The sequence below is a fragment of the Pan troglodytes genome, chromosome 8 (assembly GCF_028858775.2).
Source record: "Pan troglodytes isolate AG18354 chromosome 8, NHGRI_mPanTro3-v2.0_pri, whole genome shotgun sequence".
Taxonomy (NCBI): domain Eukaryota; kingdom Metazoa; phylum Chordata; class Mammalia; order Primates; family Hominidae; genus Pan; species Pan troglodytes.
This window is the reverse complement of record NC_072406.2, coordinates 61,316,782-61,337,339: the sequence shown is the minus strand read 5'-3', so window position 1 is coordinate 61,337,339 and position 20,558 is coordinate 61,316,782. Positions and strand designations below refer to the sequence as shown.

At 44.4% G+C, this 20,558-nt stretch overlaps 1 protein-coding gene across 7 annotated transcripts in view; it reads left to right on the top strand.

The window, feature by feature from the left end:
* Positions 1 to 20,558, top strand: part of VSTM4 (V-set and transmembrane domain containing 4) — a 112,391-nt gene that overhangs the window by 82,802 nt on the left and 9,031 nt on the right. For 4 of the 7 annotated variants that reach the window (XM_016918254.4, XM_016918253.4, XM_016918252.4 and 1 more), the window contains one exon: positions 14,092 to 19,559. The exons of 2 other annotated variants lie outside the window; for them this stretch is intronic. In XM_016918254.4, coding sequence (XP_016773743.1) covers positions 14,092 to 14,217 — 126 coding nt within the window. In that variant the 3' untranslated portion in view covers positions 14,218 to 19,559. Of the gene's footprint in view, positions 1 to 14,091; positions 19,560 to 20,558 lie in introns of those variants that run through there. One more of the 7 variants, XR_008537385.2, reaches the window with a different exon arrangement.

The window sequence follows — 20,558 nt, the reverse complement described above, 5'->3', positions numbered from 1 at the left end:
ATGATAATGCTCACCCTTCCATGGCACTTCCCACATGCAGACACTGTTCCAGTGCTTACCAGGAGAAGCACTCCTTTAACTTTGAGACAACTCTTATTGTCTCCATTTCGCAGATGAGTTAGAGGAGGCACAGGAAGGTAAATACTAATACAAGGTCTCCCACTAGGACATGGCAGAGCTGCTCCAACCAGGCACTTGGCCACAGATCCCTGTTCTTCCCCACTGCACTCTGAGCTCTGATGCCTTTTGTCAAAAGTACTTGGTAAAGTCTGAGTCTTTGGGTTTTCAGGGTGTTTAATGTCTTGACCTCATTGGACAGTGATAGAGAAGTAGGCCGGCAATCAGAATCTCCATTTGTTAAAATAGAAAGTGAAATTATTCCTCTAAGTGGTCTCTGTCAGGAGTTTGGCATATATTCTTCTAAATTGTTTTTGTATATACAAGTGTAGATCCGTATTTATTATATATTCCCAATATGTATATACAGTCCACCCACATTTAGTGTGGGTCATGGCTACAGATTCTGACAAATCCATTTCTGTGTGCCAAGTTCCCTAAAAATGGGAATGATTCTTTACACAGTGTTCACAGGTTGAATTGTTTTCTCATTAACAATATCTCAGGCACATCTTTTTACATCAGTACATATAGATCTACCTCATTCTTTAATGACTGCAAGGTGTTACAGTATCATCATTTCTTTAACCAGTATGCAACTCTTGGCCATTTAGGTTGTTCTAATTTTTCACTCTTAGAATGGATGCTTTGGTAAACATCCTTTCACATATAACTTTATGTGAGTATTTCTGTAGGAGAGATTTTTAGAAGTGGGATCGTTATGTGAAAGTATAGCCTCATTTTTAATTTTGATAGAGTCTGCCCAATTAACTTCCTAAAGTATTTTCCTATTTTATTCTACCACCAAAAAAAAAAGAATCAGAGTGACCACTTTCTCATACCCTCACCAATGGAAGATATCCTCTCTCTCTCTCTCTGTCTTTCTCTCTCTCTCTCTATTGATCTATCTTCTACCTATATTTTAAACTAGTAAGTTAAAAGCCATGTGGAGATTTTAGATGACTCCAAGCAGCAGAACCCAGGTGTTCTTGGTAGAGTGTTGTCGTGGAACCCCTAGAGAAGCTAAAAGAAAGAAAGAGTTTCACTGGAAAGAGGAGAGTGTCTCTGTCTACATTTCTGAGGCCAGGCAGATGGGGCTGGGGGTGCTAAAAGACAGTATCAGACTGGTTTTCTTTCATTTTGTCTTTTTCATTCATTCATTCAAAAATGGCTGCCTGAGTCAGATGTCTTTCTAGGAGCTGAAGTTGCAGCCAGCAGCATCCTCGAGCCTCTCTCATCCACTAAAGGGGGCACATACATTGGCACCTTGAAATTAGCTGTGGTAAGGGTAGTCACACATGAAAATCAGAAAGTACTGCTCACATCAGAGCTTTCTTTCCTGTCAAGCCTGTTGTCAACATTTATCCACATGGCCCTGGATGCAGCAGTAAATAAGCTACGGAGTCACTGCCTTTGGGGAGCCCAGTGATGTGGTCAGAGGCCGGCTCTACACCAGCCCTGCTGCTCACTAGCTACTGGCTGCATGCTCACCACTTCTCCACCTTCATCTCTGCACATGTCGAATGAGGACTATAATAAGGGTAACTTCCACATAGACTAGTTGTTGTACTAAGTAAATATTAGGTGCTATTGTCACATTCTTTAGTGGAGGAAGACAGAAGGCTACCAAATGGATGATACCTTATAATACCAAGGAGTGATATGTGCTCTGAGAGCAGTAGAACAGGGCAAGGGGAGCTGGGGGTGGGGGGCTGTATTCAATGGGGAGGACGTCACAGTTGAGCAGAGACCTGAGAGTGAGGGAATGAGACACATGGCTCTGTGGGGAGAACATCTCAGGCTGGGCTGAGAGCACAGCCTGGGCAAAGGTCCTGAAGTAGACCCTGAATGAACAGTGCCATATGGGGTGTGTCCAGGAAACACATGGAGATCCATGTGGCTGGAGCCCTGGTCAGCAAGAGGGACGTGTGGAGCAAGCCGAGGTCAGAGGCAGGCACAGGATGAGGTAATGAAGGATCAAGACCCTTATCCATGCTGATATCCTGATAAGAACTCTGGATTCAGAATGTGATGAGAAACCACTGGAGAACTGTGTGCAGGGCAGTGAGTGGCATGGTTTGACTTATTATTTAGAAGGATTGTCTTTCCTACCAAAAAATAAAATAAAATAGCCAGATGTGTTTGGCCCTGGCCTGAGACACAGTGGTGTTCATTAGCGTTTAGCACATATACTTTCCAAAATGTCTCAAAGTGTTTTCTTCTTTCTACCTGTAAATATTTCAAAGCAACGGACTGTTTAAACAATACTTGTTTATCATCTATAATGTAAATAGTAGCAATAGTAATAATCAAACACTTGTATAGCATTTATTATATGCCTACCAGGTATTTTTCCAAGCACATTACATGTTTTAATGCATTTAATCCTCAAAATAACTCTATTGGATAGTTACTATTATGAGTCCCACTTTGTAGATAAGGAAATGGAGGAATAAAGAGGTGAAGTACCTCATCCGAGGTCACACAGCTAGTAAATGGCAGTCCTCCTGTCTCTGAGAGCACATGTTCCTAAGCAGGCCCTTGCACAATTAGATGGGTCTAGGAGAGTGTTAAAGATTGCAGTTGATCAGAATATTGAGAGTGTTCAAGTCTGCAAATTCTCAGCATGAACATCTATGTTGAAGTAGATAACCAAAGGCTCCCTTTTTTCTAAGCAAAAGCATCCTCTTGAATAGTACTGCCAGTAACAGTCCTTTGAAAGGCAGCTGGGAATTCAAACATCTATGGACCACAGGGGAGAGGAAATCAATGACCATGTTAGACCATGGAGCAGTTGCTGTGAGACTTTGAAAGTTCCAGGTATCAGGACTCTCCCCAAGAACACTGTCTATAATCACATTTTAGCTTCCAAAACATATGTTGGTGAAATTGACAGGCATCTATCTGTCTGATAACTTGTAGAAACTTGAACCAATAATATTTGGCCTTGGGTCTTTCTATGCCAGATTTAGCAGGCTCCCGAAGGGGTCACCTCTGCCTGTCCTCGAAGCAGTCAGGTGGTGACTTTCTGTCATGTCAAATCCATTCTGAGGACGCACTTTGCTGAACATCCTGTGTACTTTTTGGACTCAAGGACCTGAGGCGAATTTGCTCTGCTCATGATTTCTGAGTGAGTTCGTCCCACCCAAAGTGCACGTCTTCATATCCATCCAAGACTTCTCTCCTGAGCTCCAGACTTTTCCAATCCTCCCACTGTCCTAGAGCACGCTGGGTGACTGGCCCTCAGTCCCTGGGTGACCATGCAGAGGTGGGGTGGAGGGGGAATCTGGCCAGATATGATCTCAAGGCTCATTTATACCTGAAGCTGCAGAGTAGGTGGGGCGTTTGGTGCCTCCGAGAGTGCCTAGGCCCCATGTGTCTCTGGACCCTGGGTCAAGGCACACCTAAGTCAGCAGTCACAGCAGAATGCTGGATTTGGGAGTGCAACTGGATTCCAGCCCTCACATCTGAGTGAAGACCTACTATGAGTTAGGCTGCTAGAGCCAGAGGTCCAAGTGGACCAGTGGCCTCTGCTGCAAGGAGATGGTGAGAGTAAACCTGGTGGTGGCTCTAACGGTTACCTCTGAAAATGCCCCTGGACGTCTTCAGTAGCCATTGGATACTCAGCCGCATATTTTCACCTATCCAGCAGACAGCTCCGCTCAGGGGTCTGCTGCCACCCCACACACAGCCTGGCCCAAGCAGAGCCTTGCAGCCTTGTGGCTGCATCCCATGCCACCCAGAGGTACACTGGGAACCTGGGGGTGAGGCTGTGGAGAGGGGTGTGGGGCCCCCTGGAGGTGTTCCAGTGAGATTCTTTCTTTCCCCTCCATCACCCTCTCCCACCAGGGACAGCTCCATGTTTCTATCTTTGGGAAGTCTTGGGTTCTGTGGCCTCAAGTCTTCTGTTTCTCCACACCAAGCCAGGGCTCCTGCCTCTGATGAGGATGGGGCCAGTTCCCTTCTCCCCCAACTTCCCCTTTAGTTGGAGCTCATACTGCCTACTGAGTGGTGTGGGATTGTTCCAAAACCTCAAACAATTCATGCCAAGGGCTTTTCACTATTTTCCCTGTTGGCATCCCAGGCCTACTTCTTGGGAAGGGACTGCTGTCTGCCTGTCTGCTCACCTGGATACAAGGCATTCACATCAGAGCATAGACACTGCCTCTGAGCATGCATTTGCGATGCCTGGGACTGCCCACGAGCATCTGGGAAGGACTGACTGGCTCTGAATCCAGACACCACCTGTAATCCAGACTCCATAATCACTGGCCCTGCCTCACAGGGCTGGCATGAGGATGGAGCGAGATGGTGAAAATTAGTGTTTTCTGAGTTCTGTTCTCAGAAGGACCGCTTCTCAGCCACCACACTCTGCTACCTCCCAAAGCCACTTCTGGATTATGTCTTTTGTTTTGGAAAGGCATTTCTTTTGTTTCTTTATTTTTATTTAACATGTACACCATAGAACTCTATATTCTCTTTTCATAATAGGTTTAAATAAATTTGCCAATCAGCACCCATGGTACTTGAGATTAAGTCAAGTTCATATCCAAGGCATGTCGATGATAGTAGGACTGATAGGCTTCACAGCATACTTTACTCTCCTGAGTTGGGTACTATGGAGACCCATTGAGGAGACCCTCTGTCAAATAGAGCTTTCTGAATGCACAGCCTCAAGCTCCTTGGTGGCCATAGTTGTATGTGCAGTGGCTGTTGTTAGGGGAGAGTTTATTTTACCAGTTACTCCGTTGAATAAAAAATGAGCACTTATCTTGCAGGTAGAAGAGGAAGTCTGCCCCTGATAATTTGTAATTCTCTCATGGGTAAATAGATTCCTGATAGTGCAGCTCTGTGGAGCTGCAGTCACATTTTTAAACTCTAAGATGACGTTAACATAAGCATTCCACGTCCCAGTTATTGATCTGTTGCTGTGATAATGGTATTACCCAATTGAACTGTTGATGTTGAGAGAACTTGCAGAGGCTGCAATTGCATTTTTCTTTTATTACCGTGACTTAATTCAAGTTACACATCTAACTGTGATCTCTGTGAAAAAGTGTTGTTTTGCAGGAGTCTGCATAAGAGAATGCTAAACCTCTCTTAGTAAGAATGTTAACTTCCAGCTTGAATCATGGAAAGACACCTACAAAATGATATACTCAGAAACTACCCATTAAGAGCTTAAAGTGTGTTATCTTCCAGAAAGGTGCACAACCTCGGAATTCCTTGAGGTTGACTTTTCTCTCAGTAGCCAAATCAAATAGTTCTTCCCCATGGATATACTTTCCATGATTATCACCCTCAAACTGGGGGAAAAGGGGCTTGCATTAGAGGTGGGAGATTCAGCCCAGAGGCTGCTACCTGCTGTTATAGTACCTCATTGTTGGCAGAACAGAAGGCTAGGCAGGCCATTGCAAGCTCTGAAACTTGCAGACTCACTTTGTGATGCCCAGAGTCCAGGAAGGTTCATCACTGCATTTTAAACCTGGTCTGTGTGATCATCCTTTCCTAATGCTTCTGAGAGGAAACTGTGCTATGTAAGAATTTAATCTGGCTCAGCAGCTATCCAGGAGCACTTGAGTTCAAGTCTAGGATGGGAAAGTTCCTTAAGCATAAGGGAAAGGTAATTACTGTGCCACTGACACCTAGAACAATGGCTAAAAGAAAAAAAAGTGCTGACAAGGATGTGGAGCAATTGAAACGCTCATGCTTTGCAGGTGGGAGGGCAAAATGGTCCACCCTGGACAAATAGGCAGTTTCTTACTAAGTTAAACATAACTTGCCATGTGGCCTAGCAAACCCACTCCTGGGTATTTACTCTAGAGGCATGAAAACATCACATAAAAACCTATATTTGAACGTTTATAACAACTCTATAACCACTAAAAACTTGGAACAACCCACAAGTCATCCAGCAGGTGAGTGGATGGCTAGCTACAGCATGTGGAATACTCTTTACCAACAGAGAGGAGCAGACAATCGTTGCTTGCAACAACTGGGATAAATCTTCAGGGAATTATGCTCAGTAAGAAAAGCCAATCCCAGAAGGTTACACACTGTATGATTCTTTGTACGTCACCTTGTCTAAGAGACAAAACATAGTGGCAGAAGACAGATCTGTGGTTGCCAGGGGTCGGGCTGGAGGGAAGGTGGGACTGCAGAGGGGTGGCATGCAGGGGTGATGGAACTGTCCTGAGACCTGACTGTGGCAGTGGTTACAGACATCTATACCTGTGTTACAATTCTTAGAACTGGGCACCTCAAAACTCAATTTTACCCCATGTCATTTAAAACAAATAAAATAAAATTTTGAGAAACCTCCATTATGTCATCGGAGACACAGCAGGAGGCGTGAGTGGAACTGTAATCCTAGGGCTGAGTCTGTGGACACATGTTGGTGAACATGCCTGCAGCGTGGGGGGCCTGGCACACATTTGAGAACATAGCTCAGAAACATGCATGCTTAGAGCATTCTTAGATGTTACTTGTATAAATGAATGAGTTGGTCATTAGTTTGTTGTAAAATGCCTTCCTTCACTGGCCAGGGAGCAGTTCTGTGATGGTGATCATGGTCATTAGAGAGGGCGAGGCAGAATCCCAGTAGCTCGCTGTGCAGGGTCAGAGGACATCACAGGTGCAGTGAGTGCAGGAGAGTGTGGCCGCCAATGGCATCAGTGTCAGGGCATTCAGAGGGCCTGGTGGGTTTTGAAGGAGTAGGGGTCCACCTTGTGTGTGACAGGCAAGAGTTTCATGCGGAGGAGATCAACTTAAACAGAAACCTGTACTCTACTTCCCTGTTAGAGAAGTTTCAGGGAGGAGCCTGGAAGGAGGACTGAGCGGATCACATGGCTCTTTTGCATCCGTAGTGTAAGGCTTGGTACTTTCAGCAGTCACAGGATGTGCAATGTAAAGAAACACCTTCCCTCAGGGTTTTGCAACCTGTGGCATTCATTGCTAGAGAACCCAGGTCAGAAACATCCCTGAGTCAGGTAGCAGCGGGTTCCTCTGCTGTGAGGGAATAAATCTTCTGGCCCAGCCCTGCCCCTGTCAACACCCACCTTCTGAGCCCCACCATCCTCTCCCACCATGAGCTGGGCCCTCTTTTTCCACACGGAGGGCAGCAGGCAGCAGGCTGCCACCATGGCAGGGTGGCACCCAGAGATGAAACGCCACCACCTCCCAACATCTGGTCACTTCTGCTTAGCCCTGGGAGTGTGACTTCCCAAAGCCTTGGTTTATTTTATGTATTTCACTTTATCTTGAAACAGATTGGTTTTTATTTGTGTTTTAGGACAAGATATCTGGGCATAGTCCAGGGCCACTGCCCATCTATATGGCACCTTTAGGTAGATTACAAAAAGGCACCTATCTTAATAGACATATTATAGAAGAGCTCTCCATCATGGTGGGAACAACTCTTGCCCCACAGAATGTCTTGGGAGAGCTGAGCATGGGGTGAATTTCAACTCTCAGTCACTTAAACCTGGAGACCCTGGGTAGACCCAGGGCCAGTCCAGTGGTTCATTGAGGCGGCAGACACTAGGCTCCTCAGTCTGTTTTCTCTACCATCTTGAGCAGGTTGGCCTTGGTTTTCATTCATGTTGCCTCTCTGTCTTAAGATCTAGTTTGTTTTTCCCTGGAAGAAGTGAGGCTGTGCCCAGGGAAGTCCGAGCACGCAGACCTAGTATGATAGCTTCCCTGGGCAAGGAGCCCTTTCCTGTAGGATTTTTCTGTCTTCTACCTTGAAACCTCAGCCCAGTCTCTTCCTCAGGTGGGGCTGCTTCTGCATGTCATTTTGTTTCTCCTTACATCCCCAGCATGAAATGTGGCAACAAAAGAAAAGTGGCTTCAGAGAGAGCTGCAGAATGGCAGATGGAACACAGGGTTTGGGGGCAGAAACAACCTGACCCTTGGCACTCACAGCCTCTGTGTGCTCAGCTGACTGCAGGATCTGTCTCGGCCTCGGGTGCAGTTCAGAGGGCAGGAATGTCCTGCAGCTAGCCCGTGTGCCGGTCACCTGGCAGCCAGGTGCATTGCTCAGATGGAGGCAGCCACACCTGGGTGGCTTTCCTCTGTTAGCTTCCCTCCCCTGCTGGAGCCAGGTGCCCTTCATACCAGTCAGCATGGCAGTCACCATTGCCCCCTTTCCAGAAAGCTGGAGGTTTGTGTGGGCTGCCAGCAACCCAGCTAGATCTGTTGCAGCCCAGGGTCAAGGCCGAGGCCTGGCCATGGCGGGCCAGGCAGCTGGGGATGGGAGGTGTGTGGGGGGGCAGGGTGCCATGTGAGGAAGTCCTAGAGCCTTTCTCCTCCAGCCCTGCTCCTCACTGAACCCGGGGTAAATGTATCAGACCTTTGTCCCCTGCCTTGTCTCGGGGAGGGTGCTCTGCTGCTGACATAAATGCCTTAATCTCGTATATTCTCCCACCCTATCAGGTAGTTCTTCTCATCTCCCCTTCAGGAAGGCTATTTTCTTTTCTTCCATTCTCTTCTGTCCTCACCTTGACTTATGTATTCATTTGCTAGGGCTGCCATAACAAAACACCACAGTCACATAGTCAGGGCAGCTTAAAACAACAGACTTTATTCTCTCACAGTTGTGGAGGCCAGAAGTCTGAGCTCAAGGTGCTGGCAGGGTTGGTTTCTCCCAAGGCCTCTCTCTCTCAACTTGGCTTGCAGATGCCACCTTCTCCTTGTGTCTTCATGTGGTCTTGACTCTGTGTGTGTCTGTGTCCTCATCTTCTTAGAAGAACACCAGTCAAATTGGATCAGAGCCCACACTAATGGCCTCATTTTAACTTAATTACCTCTTTAAAAAAAACCCATCTGCAAATAGAGTCACATTCTGAGGTCTTAGGAGTTAGGGCTTCAACACAGGAAATTTGGGGAACAAGATTCAGTCCATAACAACTAATTTCCTAGAATCTGTTCCTTACCTGTCAAAAGATACCCAGGGCTACTTAGTTCACAAAGTTCTTGTTAACTTATGAAGCATTCAGAACGTGCACATATGCGTGCTATTTTAGCTGACCCTAGAGAGGAGGTGATGCCACTGAAACACTGATTTGTTCAGCACACACATGTTCAGCACCTTTTATGGGGCAGCTGCTGGGCCAAAACATTACATAGACCTCATTTCAATCCTCATAATAGTCCAACAAGGTAGGTATTATCTCTGAGCTCCAGTGATGGAACTGGCCCAAGGTCACACAGCTGACCTTTAAACTAAGATCCAAATTCCTCCTGCACCCATGATCTGCTGTCAGCTCCAGGACGATAGCCTCAGCCACTCTCCTCACCTCTTCTCCATGAACACTTTCATTGATCTGAGAGTTAGAAGAATTTCCCTTTATTGCAGCCTTCCTTTGACGCATCAATACGTGCCTGTATCTGACCCTCCATCCCCCCTTGCTCATAGAATCCTCCTCCAGAATTACTTGTGGATTCTCACTGGCTGGTAGTTTTCTCCCTGGCTGGTAGTTTTCTAATATGAAAAGTGAGACTAAGGGTCCATGAAACAAGGGTTTTGAGACACACAAAATACCAAGCAGCTGAATACAACAAATGCCAGGCCTTTATTTGAGGAATAGAAAGAGAATCTGACCAGGAGTCACCGCAGGTTAGGTGAAACGGAAAATAAAGTAAAACCAAACAGCCCTGGGAGAGAGGAAATGGCCGAGTTGCTTCTCACATATTTAGAAAGTTCTAGGGCTTTTTCTAAAGGATTCTGCCAGGACTTCCCAGCAGCAGTTGGTTCACTCTTGCTGCCTGTTTTCCAGTGATTGCAACATCTGGATATAAATGTAAAACTCGGTCCGGGTCTGAGGCCTGGAACTCCTCCTTCAAGCAGTTTCCTTGAGGCTTTCAATGGAATTTACAGTCGTTAAGAGTGTTTGTGAATAGACAGTTCAACACTGTTGAAGCTTCTATCCTGAGTTCCACAATTTGTACTAACACTCCGCAGCCTTCTGTACTTCCTGCATCCCCCAGAGTAGGGTGGGGGCTTGAAGAGAGTCATTTTGAAGCCAGCGTCTATCAGGAAATTAACAGAAGTGCTTCCTCATTCATTTTTAGACATGCTGGGAGTGATTCCCTAGCTTAAATCCAGTTTGGGCTTGTCTACTGAAGATAGCAGTAAACTTGTATCATCTGAAGTAAAGGTGAGGCTTTGCAACAGGCTCCTCGTCAGGCTGTGCCCCATTGCAACCACCTGCTTTAACCACTGCTTTCAGCTCCTGGCTCTTGGTTTTACCACCAGTTTTTTAGTTTACCTAGTCTTAGTGATGTGCCAAAAATTTTCTCTAAGCTTCTCCTCAAATACACCTTGAACCTTCCACTGAAACATTAGTGCAAAGAAACGTAGTTTGGTGAAAACCAGTGAGGAATATACATTTGCCCCTTTCATTGGCCATTAGGAATTTATTTCCAGTTAAACAAGCTGGGAAATGTAATTAGGCACATGGCTGATCGTGATAGCCAAGTGTGCATGCCAGAAAAACAATAGGTTCTTTAAAGATGCCAAGGACTGATATTATGCATCTTATCTTGGAAACTATACACTTCACAGTTCTGAGCCTCCTGTGAGCTGCCTCGTATCTTCAATCAAATTATTATATTCCAGAAATATGCATAAGGGAAATGATTCTACACATTTTATGGTGGGTTGTTGCTTGTAGCGGTAATTGAAGTACCCTTTCCACTTATGAAAGTACTAATTTTATTTGTTTTTATTGCTTTTCTAGATGCAATTATTTATTTAGTGTGCTTTGGCTTTATTAAGTTATGTTTACTATAGGAACATCATAAAAATGTATGAAAACAACACATCAGCCAAGCCAGCCTGGTGACCTGTATTGAAAGAGCTAGTGTTATTTTTCATATCCAAATGTAATGGAATAACTTAAGAATAAACAGATAATCTACACTAGAAAACAATGCAATTTCAAGGTAATGTAATAACACACCTGGACAATATGATTTCATAAATCTTGGTGCTAAAATTTACATGAGTTGGGTTTTGTGTGCTTATTTGAGGACACATGGCATTTCTAAATGGAATCATTATAATGGGAAATGTAATTAAACTGAAAAGCGAGAATGTAAACAGGGTTTTTGTTGCTGTAAGATATGGATGACTAAGAAGAAATGTAAAGACTTTTGGTGTCAAAAGGCAAGCAGAAGGCTCCCATCCCTATAAATGATCTTAACTTTGAAATTGAAAAATTGCTAGACAATTCGTCTAGGTCACTTGGCAGTCACCCCCAGCAGAGGTGCTGGCTTAAAGAATTCTTTGAAACTCTCCTTGTCCATTACTTCCCGTGCCTTTTTGGGGTGCATCATCTCAAAAGAAAAGAAGTGTTTTGCTTTTGGAATTCTTTTTAAGAAACTTAAATTGAATGAAGGTGGTTTAGTTGTTTGGAATTTCCACCAGATAACCAGGAAATAGGCATACAAACTTTTTTTAAAAAGTCAATCAAACAACAACAAAACCAAAGCCAAAACCAAAAAACCGTAAGTCTGACATCCTTATAAAGAGCAGAGGTGCTTAAATGAAAATGACTGTGTGACTATAAATTCATGACCAACTTTTATTTTTTTAATTATGGGTTAAAATTAATTAATGCATTGTTTAAATATGTGTGCCTACTACAAAATCCAAAAGGTAACAACAAATGTACACAGTGAAGGCTGAGTCTCCCTGCAGCTGTTCAGGTTACTTCCCTAGAAAGAGCCATGGTTAATGTGCTCTCCATTTTCTGAACGAGTGCCGAGAGTTCCCAGGATTTTCTAAGTATGTAAAATATGTACCCACATATTTACTTACATACACGCATACACGCATATTTACACAGGATATGATAGTGAAATATAAAGTACACATATAGCTCCTCCCTCATTCTTAAAGACTGCACCGTATATTGTGTTATACGAATGCCCCCATCTCCTACTGATACCTATTTAAGTGTTTACAGTTATTTGCTTGTACCAAGAAAGACTCCCACCCATAGTATAGGAGAGGACCTCTATGTTTTGTCAACCTTTTTTTTTTAATGTTTGGCAACTTGAAAGACAAATAAATGATGTCTAAGTGTGACTTTAAGTGTCGGTTTTCTGATTATGAGAGGGTGAGTATCATTTCATCTGTGTCCGAGATGCTTGCATTTTTCTTTCCCATGAACTGCTGGTCCTGTCTGTTGTCCTTTGCTGGATTTGCTAGTGGAAACTTGATTATTATCTTTGTTGAATTGCAAAGCCCTTTAATATGAGCTATAAATATCTTCCTCATTTTTTCAGTTTTTTTTAATTTTATTTAGAGACTGTTTTGCCATGTGTAGCATGAAAATGTACACACATCTTTTTTTCCTTTGCTCCTGGGTTTTGTGTCATATGTTAAAATTATTTCCATACTTGGAGGCTATTTTTAAAAAACTCCCCACCTATTTTGTAGTACTTTTATAGGTTTATTTTCCACATTAAAATTTTTAATTCATTTGGAATTAACCTGGGGTGAAGAATGATATAAGGATGTGATTTTTTTTTCTCAAATGGCTGTCCAAGTATTCCAACAGCATTTATTGAAAAATAACTTTTAGGTTTAATTGTTAATATCACTAGATTTGAATAAGCAATTATTCTTTATTTTAATAATATTCCTTAATCATATTAAGAAAATATATGTCTACACCTACTTCATTCAAAAATTGTTTTAAACAAAAATGTGTTTTTAATTGTATTAAGTACCTTTCTAGCATCTATAATCATATGACTTTTCTCTTTTGATCTATTACTATTATGAATTATATTAATAGACTTTTTAATATCAAACCATCTTTGCATTTCTGGAATAGAATAAACTTGAATATGATTATCTATCTTTTAATGTACTTCATTCTCTCTGAGTAAATTTAACTTAAAATTTGTATTAATAAATGATATCCTCCCTTCCTCCCTCCCTCCCTCTCTCCCTCCCTGCCTCCCTCCCTCCCTCCCTCCCTCCCTCCCTTCCTTCCTTCCTTCCTTCCTTCTTCTTTCCTTCCTTCCTTCTTCCCTCCTTCTTTCCTTCCTTCTTTTTGATGGTACATTCAGATTTCCTGGAGTTAATGTTTATAATTTCTATTTTTCTGGAACATAATGCATTTTATCCTGTATTTAAAAGTTTTTTCAGTATATTCAGCAAACTGTCTTGTTTAAGCATTTTTAAACTTCCTTCATTTCGTTTATGTCTCTTATCTTATTTTTTATTTTATTCACTTATGCTTTTTCCCTTTTTATCTTGATTAATTTATTTTTCAGTTTATCTGTTTTACTGGTGATTTATGCAGTCTGGGTTTATTTCTATGAAGTTCTTCCTTCTGCTATTCTTTATTTTATTCCTCTTTTTCTAACTGCTTGAGTTGGAGGCCTGACTTACTTAATTCATGCTATTTAGCATAAGTATTTCAGGCCATGGTTTTCTCCCAGCACTGCTTCAAACATAGGCTTTAGGTTTTGGCAAGGAATATTTTCCTTAGCATTATTTTCAAGATATTTTGAAATTATAGTTTTATACTAAGTCATTTACAAAAATTTCTAAGTGGTGGCGTTCTAGTGTTGTTATTAATTTTTAGAATTTTTTTGTTTCCATCTCCACTTTTATATTTCCCTTTTGATCAGAGACCATTAGTTACATTATTTTTACTCTTCAGCATTAAAGTTTCATTTTAGCCTTGTGTTTAGTCATTTTTTTGTGAGTGTTTCATGTCAACTTGAAAGCAAATCACAGGATCTCACTGCAGGGCGTAGTGCTCTATAGAAGACAATGAGATCTATCTTATTAATTATGTTATTGGATATTATGTAGTCTCTTAAATTTCTTGTCCACTTATCCCTCTCTGAATCCCAAAATGCTATGAACATGCATACTTGATGAATGAATGTGTGATGTAGAACTCCTGTGGTCAGCTAGAATTGTGTTTTGTTTTGTTTTTTCTTTTATAGCCAAAGATTGCTGAGGAAAACTTAACCTACGCCGAGCTGGAGCTGATCAAACCCCACCGGGCTGCCAAAGGCGCCCCCACCAGCACTGTCTATGCCCAGATCCTCTTCGAGGAGAACAAGCTGTAGTACAGCGTCCACCTCCAAGGTTCTATTTAATACCTGCCACCCAGTGATTTATGAAGCCTTGGAGACAAAGCCCTTATGTCTGTATTTTCACTCATGCCTTCTGAGTGGTGGGGAGCCCCTTTTCAGCAGCATTCTGGGTGCCTTTGAAGAGGTACAAGCCTGCTCTCCCCAAAAGAATCGGGGCCACAGCTCTTGACAGATCTCCCGGGACAAGATGCGCCTGGGTTTGAGCCCTGAGCGTAAGGATTCTGATCCTGAGAGCAGCCAAGGTGATTTTCTGCTGAGCCAAACCCCTTCACATTTTTCTCCTCTTTCCCCAGGTTTTCTTTAAAATCGTTTTTAAATCTTAATTTTACTCTCTACTCTTCCTGTATCCACGATACAAGCTCACAGTATATAGCTAGAGGAAATGCCATTATGGACCCAACTGTAAGATGGCACATATGTTGGTTTTCCAAGGATCAGATGGCATTGCCAGGGCCACAGCCAACTGCTGATTGCCAGCACCACCTGAGATGGCATCTCTTGTTTTAAATAGATGCAGTAACCCTGAAGATTAAGGCCAGAGGGGCAGACTGACTAGAAGTATAAGGTCTGTCTCTGAAGGCCATGGTGCCCACCTATGAGACCCTGAGGCCACAGGACAAGAAGAACACCATTCTAGAGGGCTTCCAGCCCTTTCACAAGGTGGACCTGTACTGATAGAGAAACACACTCTCTAAGAAGTGCTTACTCACCCTTTTCCAAAGGAGCACAGGTGTTGGCCATCAGAAGACACACTGGAGCACATGGGCCTCTTCACTGTGTGCCAAGCTCAGTCACCTCTGATTCAGCCCCTGAGGGTGTCTGCTGCCAGATGCCCTCAGGGTAGGAGAGTGGGAAGTACACGCCAAGCTGGAAAGTGTGTTCTGAAGACCCTCCTCTTGCCAAGTGCCTTGCCCATTGCAACCTTGTGTGTGAGTTCTAATGGGTTTGAAGGGGGGTTCAGGGTGCATGGGGAAGTTGCTCTGTGGACCTTTGGGACACAGGAATCTTGGACTTACTGGCAGGGGATCCATTCTGAAAGCACCATCCTGTCAACTGTGTTGTTGAGGACATTTCTTGATGTGAGTATAGTCTGGGTGGCTATTTACTGCCCACTATAGAAATTGTTTGACTATGTAGTGGACCATGTATATATGATAAATTATCTATTTTAAACACAGCTGGGGTATGAGTTGTGCCCTCTATATAGCTGTGTGAACTTGGCTGAATTTCTTATCCCCTAATGACCTCAGACTCCATGTTTGTGTAAAGACGACTTAACTTCCCATAGAAATCTTGAGGGTAAAATGGGATAATGAATCTTGCCAGTTCTAGAAACTGTAAATTGCTACACAAATGCTCTGTGTTGACATTCATGCTAAAGCCAGTCTGCATTTTCAAAATGAAAATTTCTTCACTATTTAAGTCATTCATTGCAATAACTTTAAAAACCAAATATTTGTCCACCAACTTAGCCCTAGAGTAATGTTCCCAAAGACTCATGAGAGTTTATGGTTTATTGGAAAGGGTCCAAATTGGAAGCAGATATTGATTTTCTGGGAGCAAACCGGTCTGCCTTTACAAAGTGGAAGTTCACCCTCTCTGGATAACACCTGTGTCTCATTCCTCCCTCTCTGCCAGATCTCGAAGGCACTGAATAAACCATGCAGCTTTTGAGGAAGAAAGACCCATTTGGAAGAACTCACTAGAACTTCTTTGAGCATCTCTTTGGGAGGGGAGGATATATGGTTAGCACACCATTTATATAATAATTATCACAGGGATTTTTAATTTTATCATGGCAGTGTTCTGACAGATGTATAGTGTTTTTAGGGCAGAGGATGATCTCCTAATTTGCCCAAGGAGCCTTATGGGTTTGTGGGGCTCTGGGGGTGCCAAATGGGAAGGAGAGGGGGCACATGAAAAGGAAATGGCGGGAAGAGGGCAACAGGCCAGGGGGTAATATCTTCCCAGGCCCCTTAGGCCTCTACAGAACGGAAATGAACTTCATTCACCCCCAAACCCACCCACTTAAATCCAAAGAGAGCTTAGGGTTATTATGCATGGACAGGAACACATTCTACCAAGAACACATGCTCTTAAGAGCTGGTAGCTCCCAGTTAGAGTCAAACCAGTCATTGTTATATTATAGATCGAATCCAGCCTCTTTCTCCCAAACTGTGGTCATCACTGCATGAATCCACACTAAGGTGTGTGAATGGGAACCTGCAGATTATCTCCTCCTACTGAAAATGCTGCCCAGGGGAATCTTGGAAACTATGGACAGCATCCAGGCAGAGCTGGTCCCACTGTTATCTCCAGAAGCAAATGCCCAAGCTGTGCTCAGAACTGGAAGCAATGGATGACTTGTATCAGGTGCTTGTCTGAGAGGATATATTGACATTATTGCCACAGTAAGCTTAAAAAAATGTGCCCACTCATTCATTGTTTGTCCATGGACCACTAATCATGCATTGTCATTTCCAAAGATAAGGGGAAACATATCACATATCATTGAAATAGAAATTAAGGAAAGTTTGTCAATTTGTTTTCACTATAAGACATCAATGGCAGAAACTACATATGAGTAATTTTCAAAATGGACCATTGCTTAAATGTTTAAATGAAGCTAAAACAAGTATGAACCCATTGGTTAGAGTGCAGTGGCTTCTTTCAGGCAGACAGCAGATGCTCTCAGATTTGGTGGTGAGTTTTGGCCTTGGCATGGTTGGCATGGAGTCAGCACAGGAAGCCGGGAGGTATGAAGGGGCATCCACCTGGGTGAAACTGTCTTGCCAAGCCAAAGCCCCGAGGCCTGCCCTGAAGCAGCTGTAGTGGAGGAGAGGCCTGGGATTCCTTAGAGTCACCTTTTTACGAATGTACCGCCACTCTGTTAGCTCACAGCGAAAATAAGGAAAAGCCAGGCCTCCCACCTCCTGACTCTTGTGAGAGTGAAGACAACATGGGGCATTTAGAACATACATTTTTAGTGTATGATAATGTGGGCTGGCCCACACAGCAATGAGCCCAAAGACCCCCTCGCTTTGGGGATTATTCATGGCCCTGCTCATCACAGCCTCTGATATGCATGACTGTAACCTAGGCTGAGCCAAGAATGGAGCTCATGCCAGAAATGGTCCCAAGCATGCACATGGCCCCCTGGAATATCAAAATCCTGGGGAGAAAGAAATCATCTTTGCCTTGGGCAGTGAAGCTGGAATGGCACATATCTATCTGTTGCCACATCTCCTGCCTAGTGGAGAAGCCTTGGAAGGCAACAGACACTGAGCAAGCAGCAGGGAGGAGAATGTCCTGGAAGGGCAGGACTCTACCCAAGTCCCTAACATCCCCAGACTCTTCTCTTCCATAAACTCTCTAATTACTCTGCTGTTTAAATCCTGGTTTTGGTCAAGCCAGTCAGGTTGCATAAAGAATATGAATACAGTATGCATCAAAGTTGCTTCCCAGAACAGGAAGCAAAACAAACAAACAAACAAACAAACAAAATACTGATATCAGTACCCAGGGTGCCCAATTAGGTCACACCCAGTGGCTGCATTGCAGCCCCTGAGCTCCTGCTGCACTGTGTGTCCTGCTGCCTGAGTGGGCCCCATCCTGGGTTCTGAAGATGCCCTTCTTAATGGAGAGCTCCCGATGGAGGGCTCCAGGACTGATGCTCTCCCTAAGGAAGGGAGGCCTCAGATTTGGAGAGGGACACCAACAGGACCAGAGGAGGACTGAGGGGCACTGGCACCAACAAGTGGAAGGGAACAGCGTGGTAACAAAAAAGAGCCATGCCACTTGCATGCTGGAGGGAGTCTTTTTGTGTCAGCCTAAAGCTTAGGCTGGTGTCCATGTGGAACATGACATCTTTCCAGTATCCCTGATCCAGGAAACTGCAGTGAGACCCAGGTGACCCAGCTCTGTGTCATTTGGAGCCCATTAAAAAGTGAGGCAGCCACATGGCGGGGACATTGACCCCACTCCAGACCACACTCCCATCTCCATACATAGGATAGAAACTGTTCATCAGGAAGGAAAACCAAACAGAAATTCGTGGTCTAGGGGAGGGGTCTGCATTCAGCATGGCCATGCTGGGCTGGAGTGGCTGTGGGGTGTCCAGATAGATGGGCACGTAGACTAGTGCTTTCTCAACCTTTAATGTATGCACAAATCATCGGGATCTTGTTAAAATGTAGATCCTGGGTGGGCACGGTGGCTCACGCCTGTAATCCCAGCACTTTGGGAGGCTGAGGCGGGCAGATCATGAGGTCAGGAGATCGAGACCATCCTGGCTAACACGGTGAAACCCTGTCTCTACTAAAAATATAAAAAATTAGCCAGGCATGGTGGTGGGTGCCTGTAGTCCCAGCTACTTGGGAGGCTGAGGCAGGAGAATGGCATGAACCCGGGAGGCGGAGCTTGCAGTGAGCCGAGATCGTGCCACTGCACTCCAGCCTGGGCAACAGAGTGAGATTCCGTCTCAAAAAAAAAAAAATGTAGGTCCTGGCTCAGGAGGTCTGGGATAGGACCTGCGATTCTGAATTTCTAACAAGCTCCCAGGGATGTCCATGCTTCTGGTCCCTGAACCACACTTTGAGTGGCAAGGATGTAAACTGTTGGAAACATGGATCTGGTGCTCATTGTGGGAAAGGGGGTGTCCTCAGGGCATAGGTCACAGCCAAAGCCCTGACAGTGGGCAAGATTCCCAGGGAGAGGCTGCCTGCACATTGAGGAGGGGAAGGGCTGGGCCTGAGCAGTGGGGAGCATCCATGCTGGCAGGTATGCAGCAGGCGAGGAGATCCAGGTGGAGATCAGAGGACAGTGACAGTCACAGCAGCAGGGGAGAGCCAGGAGAAAGCTGCTCCTAGGGTTGTCTCAAAGGAAGAAGGGCTCTGCAGTGTGAACTCTGCAGAGGGCAGGGAGAATAGAGGTTGAGCCTTTGCTCATTCTGAATTAATTGATTACTGCTTTTTAGAAGTGCTTTCTTTCTCTGGGAAAAAAAAATTCCCCAGTGCATAAGGCTAACAGACGTGGGCGCTGAGCTGTGTCTGGTCTGCTGAGTGTATTTTCCCCAGAGCAATCCTCATCTTCTCAGGGGGTGGGGATTTGGACAAGACTCTTCCTGAACATGCAGCGTGGTGGGGAAGAGTGGCCATGGAGGTTTTCTGTTCCTTCTGTTGTCACTGGTGAAAGACGACTTGGTGCCCAATTTCTAATAAACACAATGCTATTAGTGTCACTCCAATTTAGTGTCTGATTGTTAAATGTTAATGTACTGCACTCTACAGTTTTAAATATAATTAGAGATGTTTACAGCTTTGGTTAAATGCAACTTGTTCTTCCACATTAAACTTTATTACAAGCGTCCTCCATCAACAACGAGGAGAAAGCTCATTAGTAGGTGGTCTGTATGGGGTTCTTGGCTGTGCTGAAGGAGTCAGCCTTCTGTTTTCCTTTATGACAGCTTTCTACATGCTGGGGGTGGCCAGGGTGATTACTTCCTGTTTATGTGTACACTTAGTACCTCAGACTCCTGGGTCTACGGATGGATCTCAGGGAAGCCAACAACACCCAGGAATTTTTATGCAGACGTTTGTGTTGTGTGTGTGAGGGTCTGATGTTCTCTTCAGTTTTCTAAAAGGGGTCTGTGGTCCACAAAAGATGGAGACTTTAGAGAGGGTCCTAAGCCAGTGTCCTGGCCACAATGGACCCAGAGAACATCATGAGGAAGCTGGGCAAACTAAGGAGATGGAAAGGTACCTGCCAGCCTGGCGACCTCCCAGGCATTCTAAACCTAAAACTGCCCCTTGCACTAAGCTCTGACTCCAGGAAGCCTCTCTGCTCCCACCCTCACTCCTGCTGGCTGGAGGAACCCTGACCTCTTGCAGGGCTGATCTTTGGCTCAGCTAAGGATTGGGGCTACCCAATCCTCCCCTTTGTGGGGTCTCCTCCATCTCTTTTCTCCCTCAGCCCATGTGTGGGTTCCCAGGTTATCACAGTACCCCAGTTCTGAGTGCCCTGTGACTGCACCCCAGCCCATTTCATAGTCAGTTTGGAATTCCTTAAAATGTTGTAACTGAAATCAGGTTCTCCTGCTCACTGCTTGGAAGCCAAACTTGAGAGACAAGATTTGGTGGAAGGAAAAGCAGGCTTATTCAAGAGCTGGCAGCCTGAGGATATGGCAGACTAGTGTTGCAGAGACCATCTCAAGTCAGTACAAATTCTAGGCTCTTTTTATGTTAAAGACATGACCAACAACTGCTAACATCTGGGCCCCAGCGAGGATCCAGGAAGTTGGAAACTCCTTTGTCCTT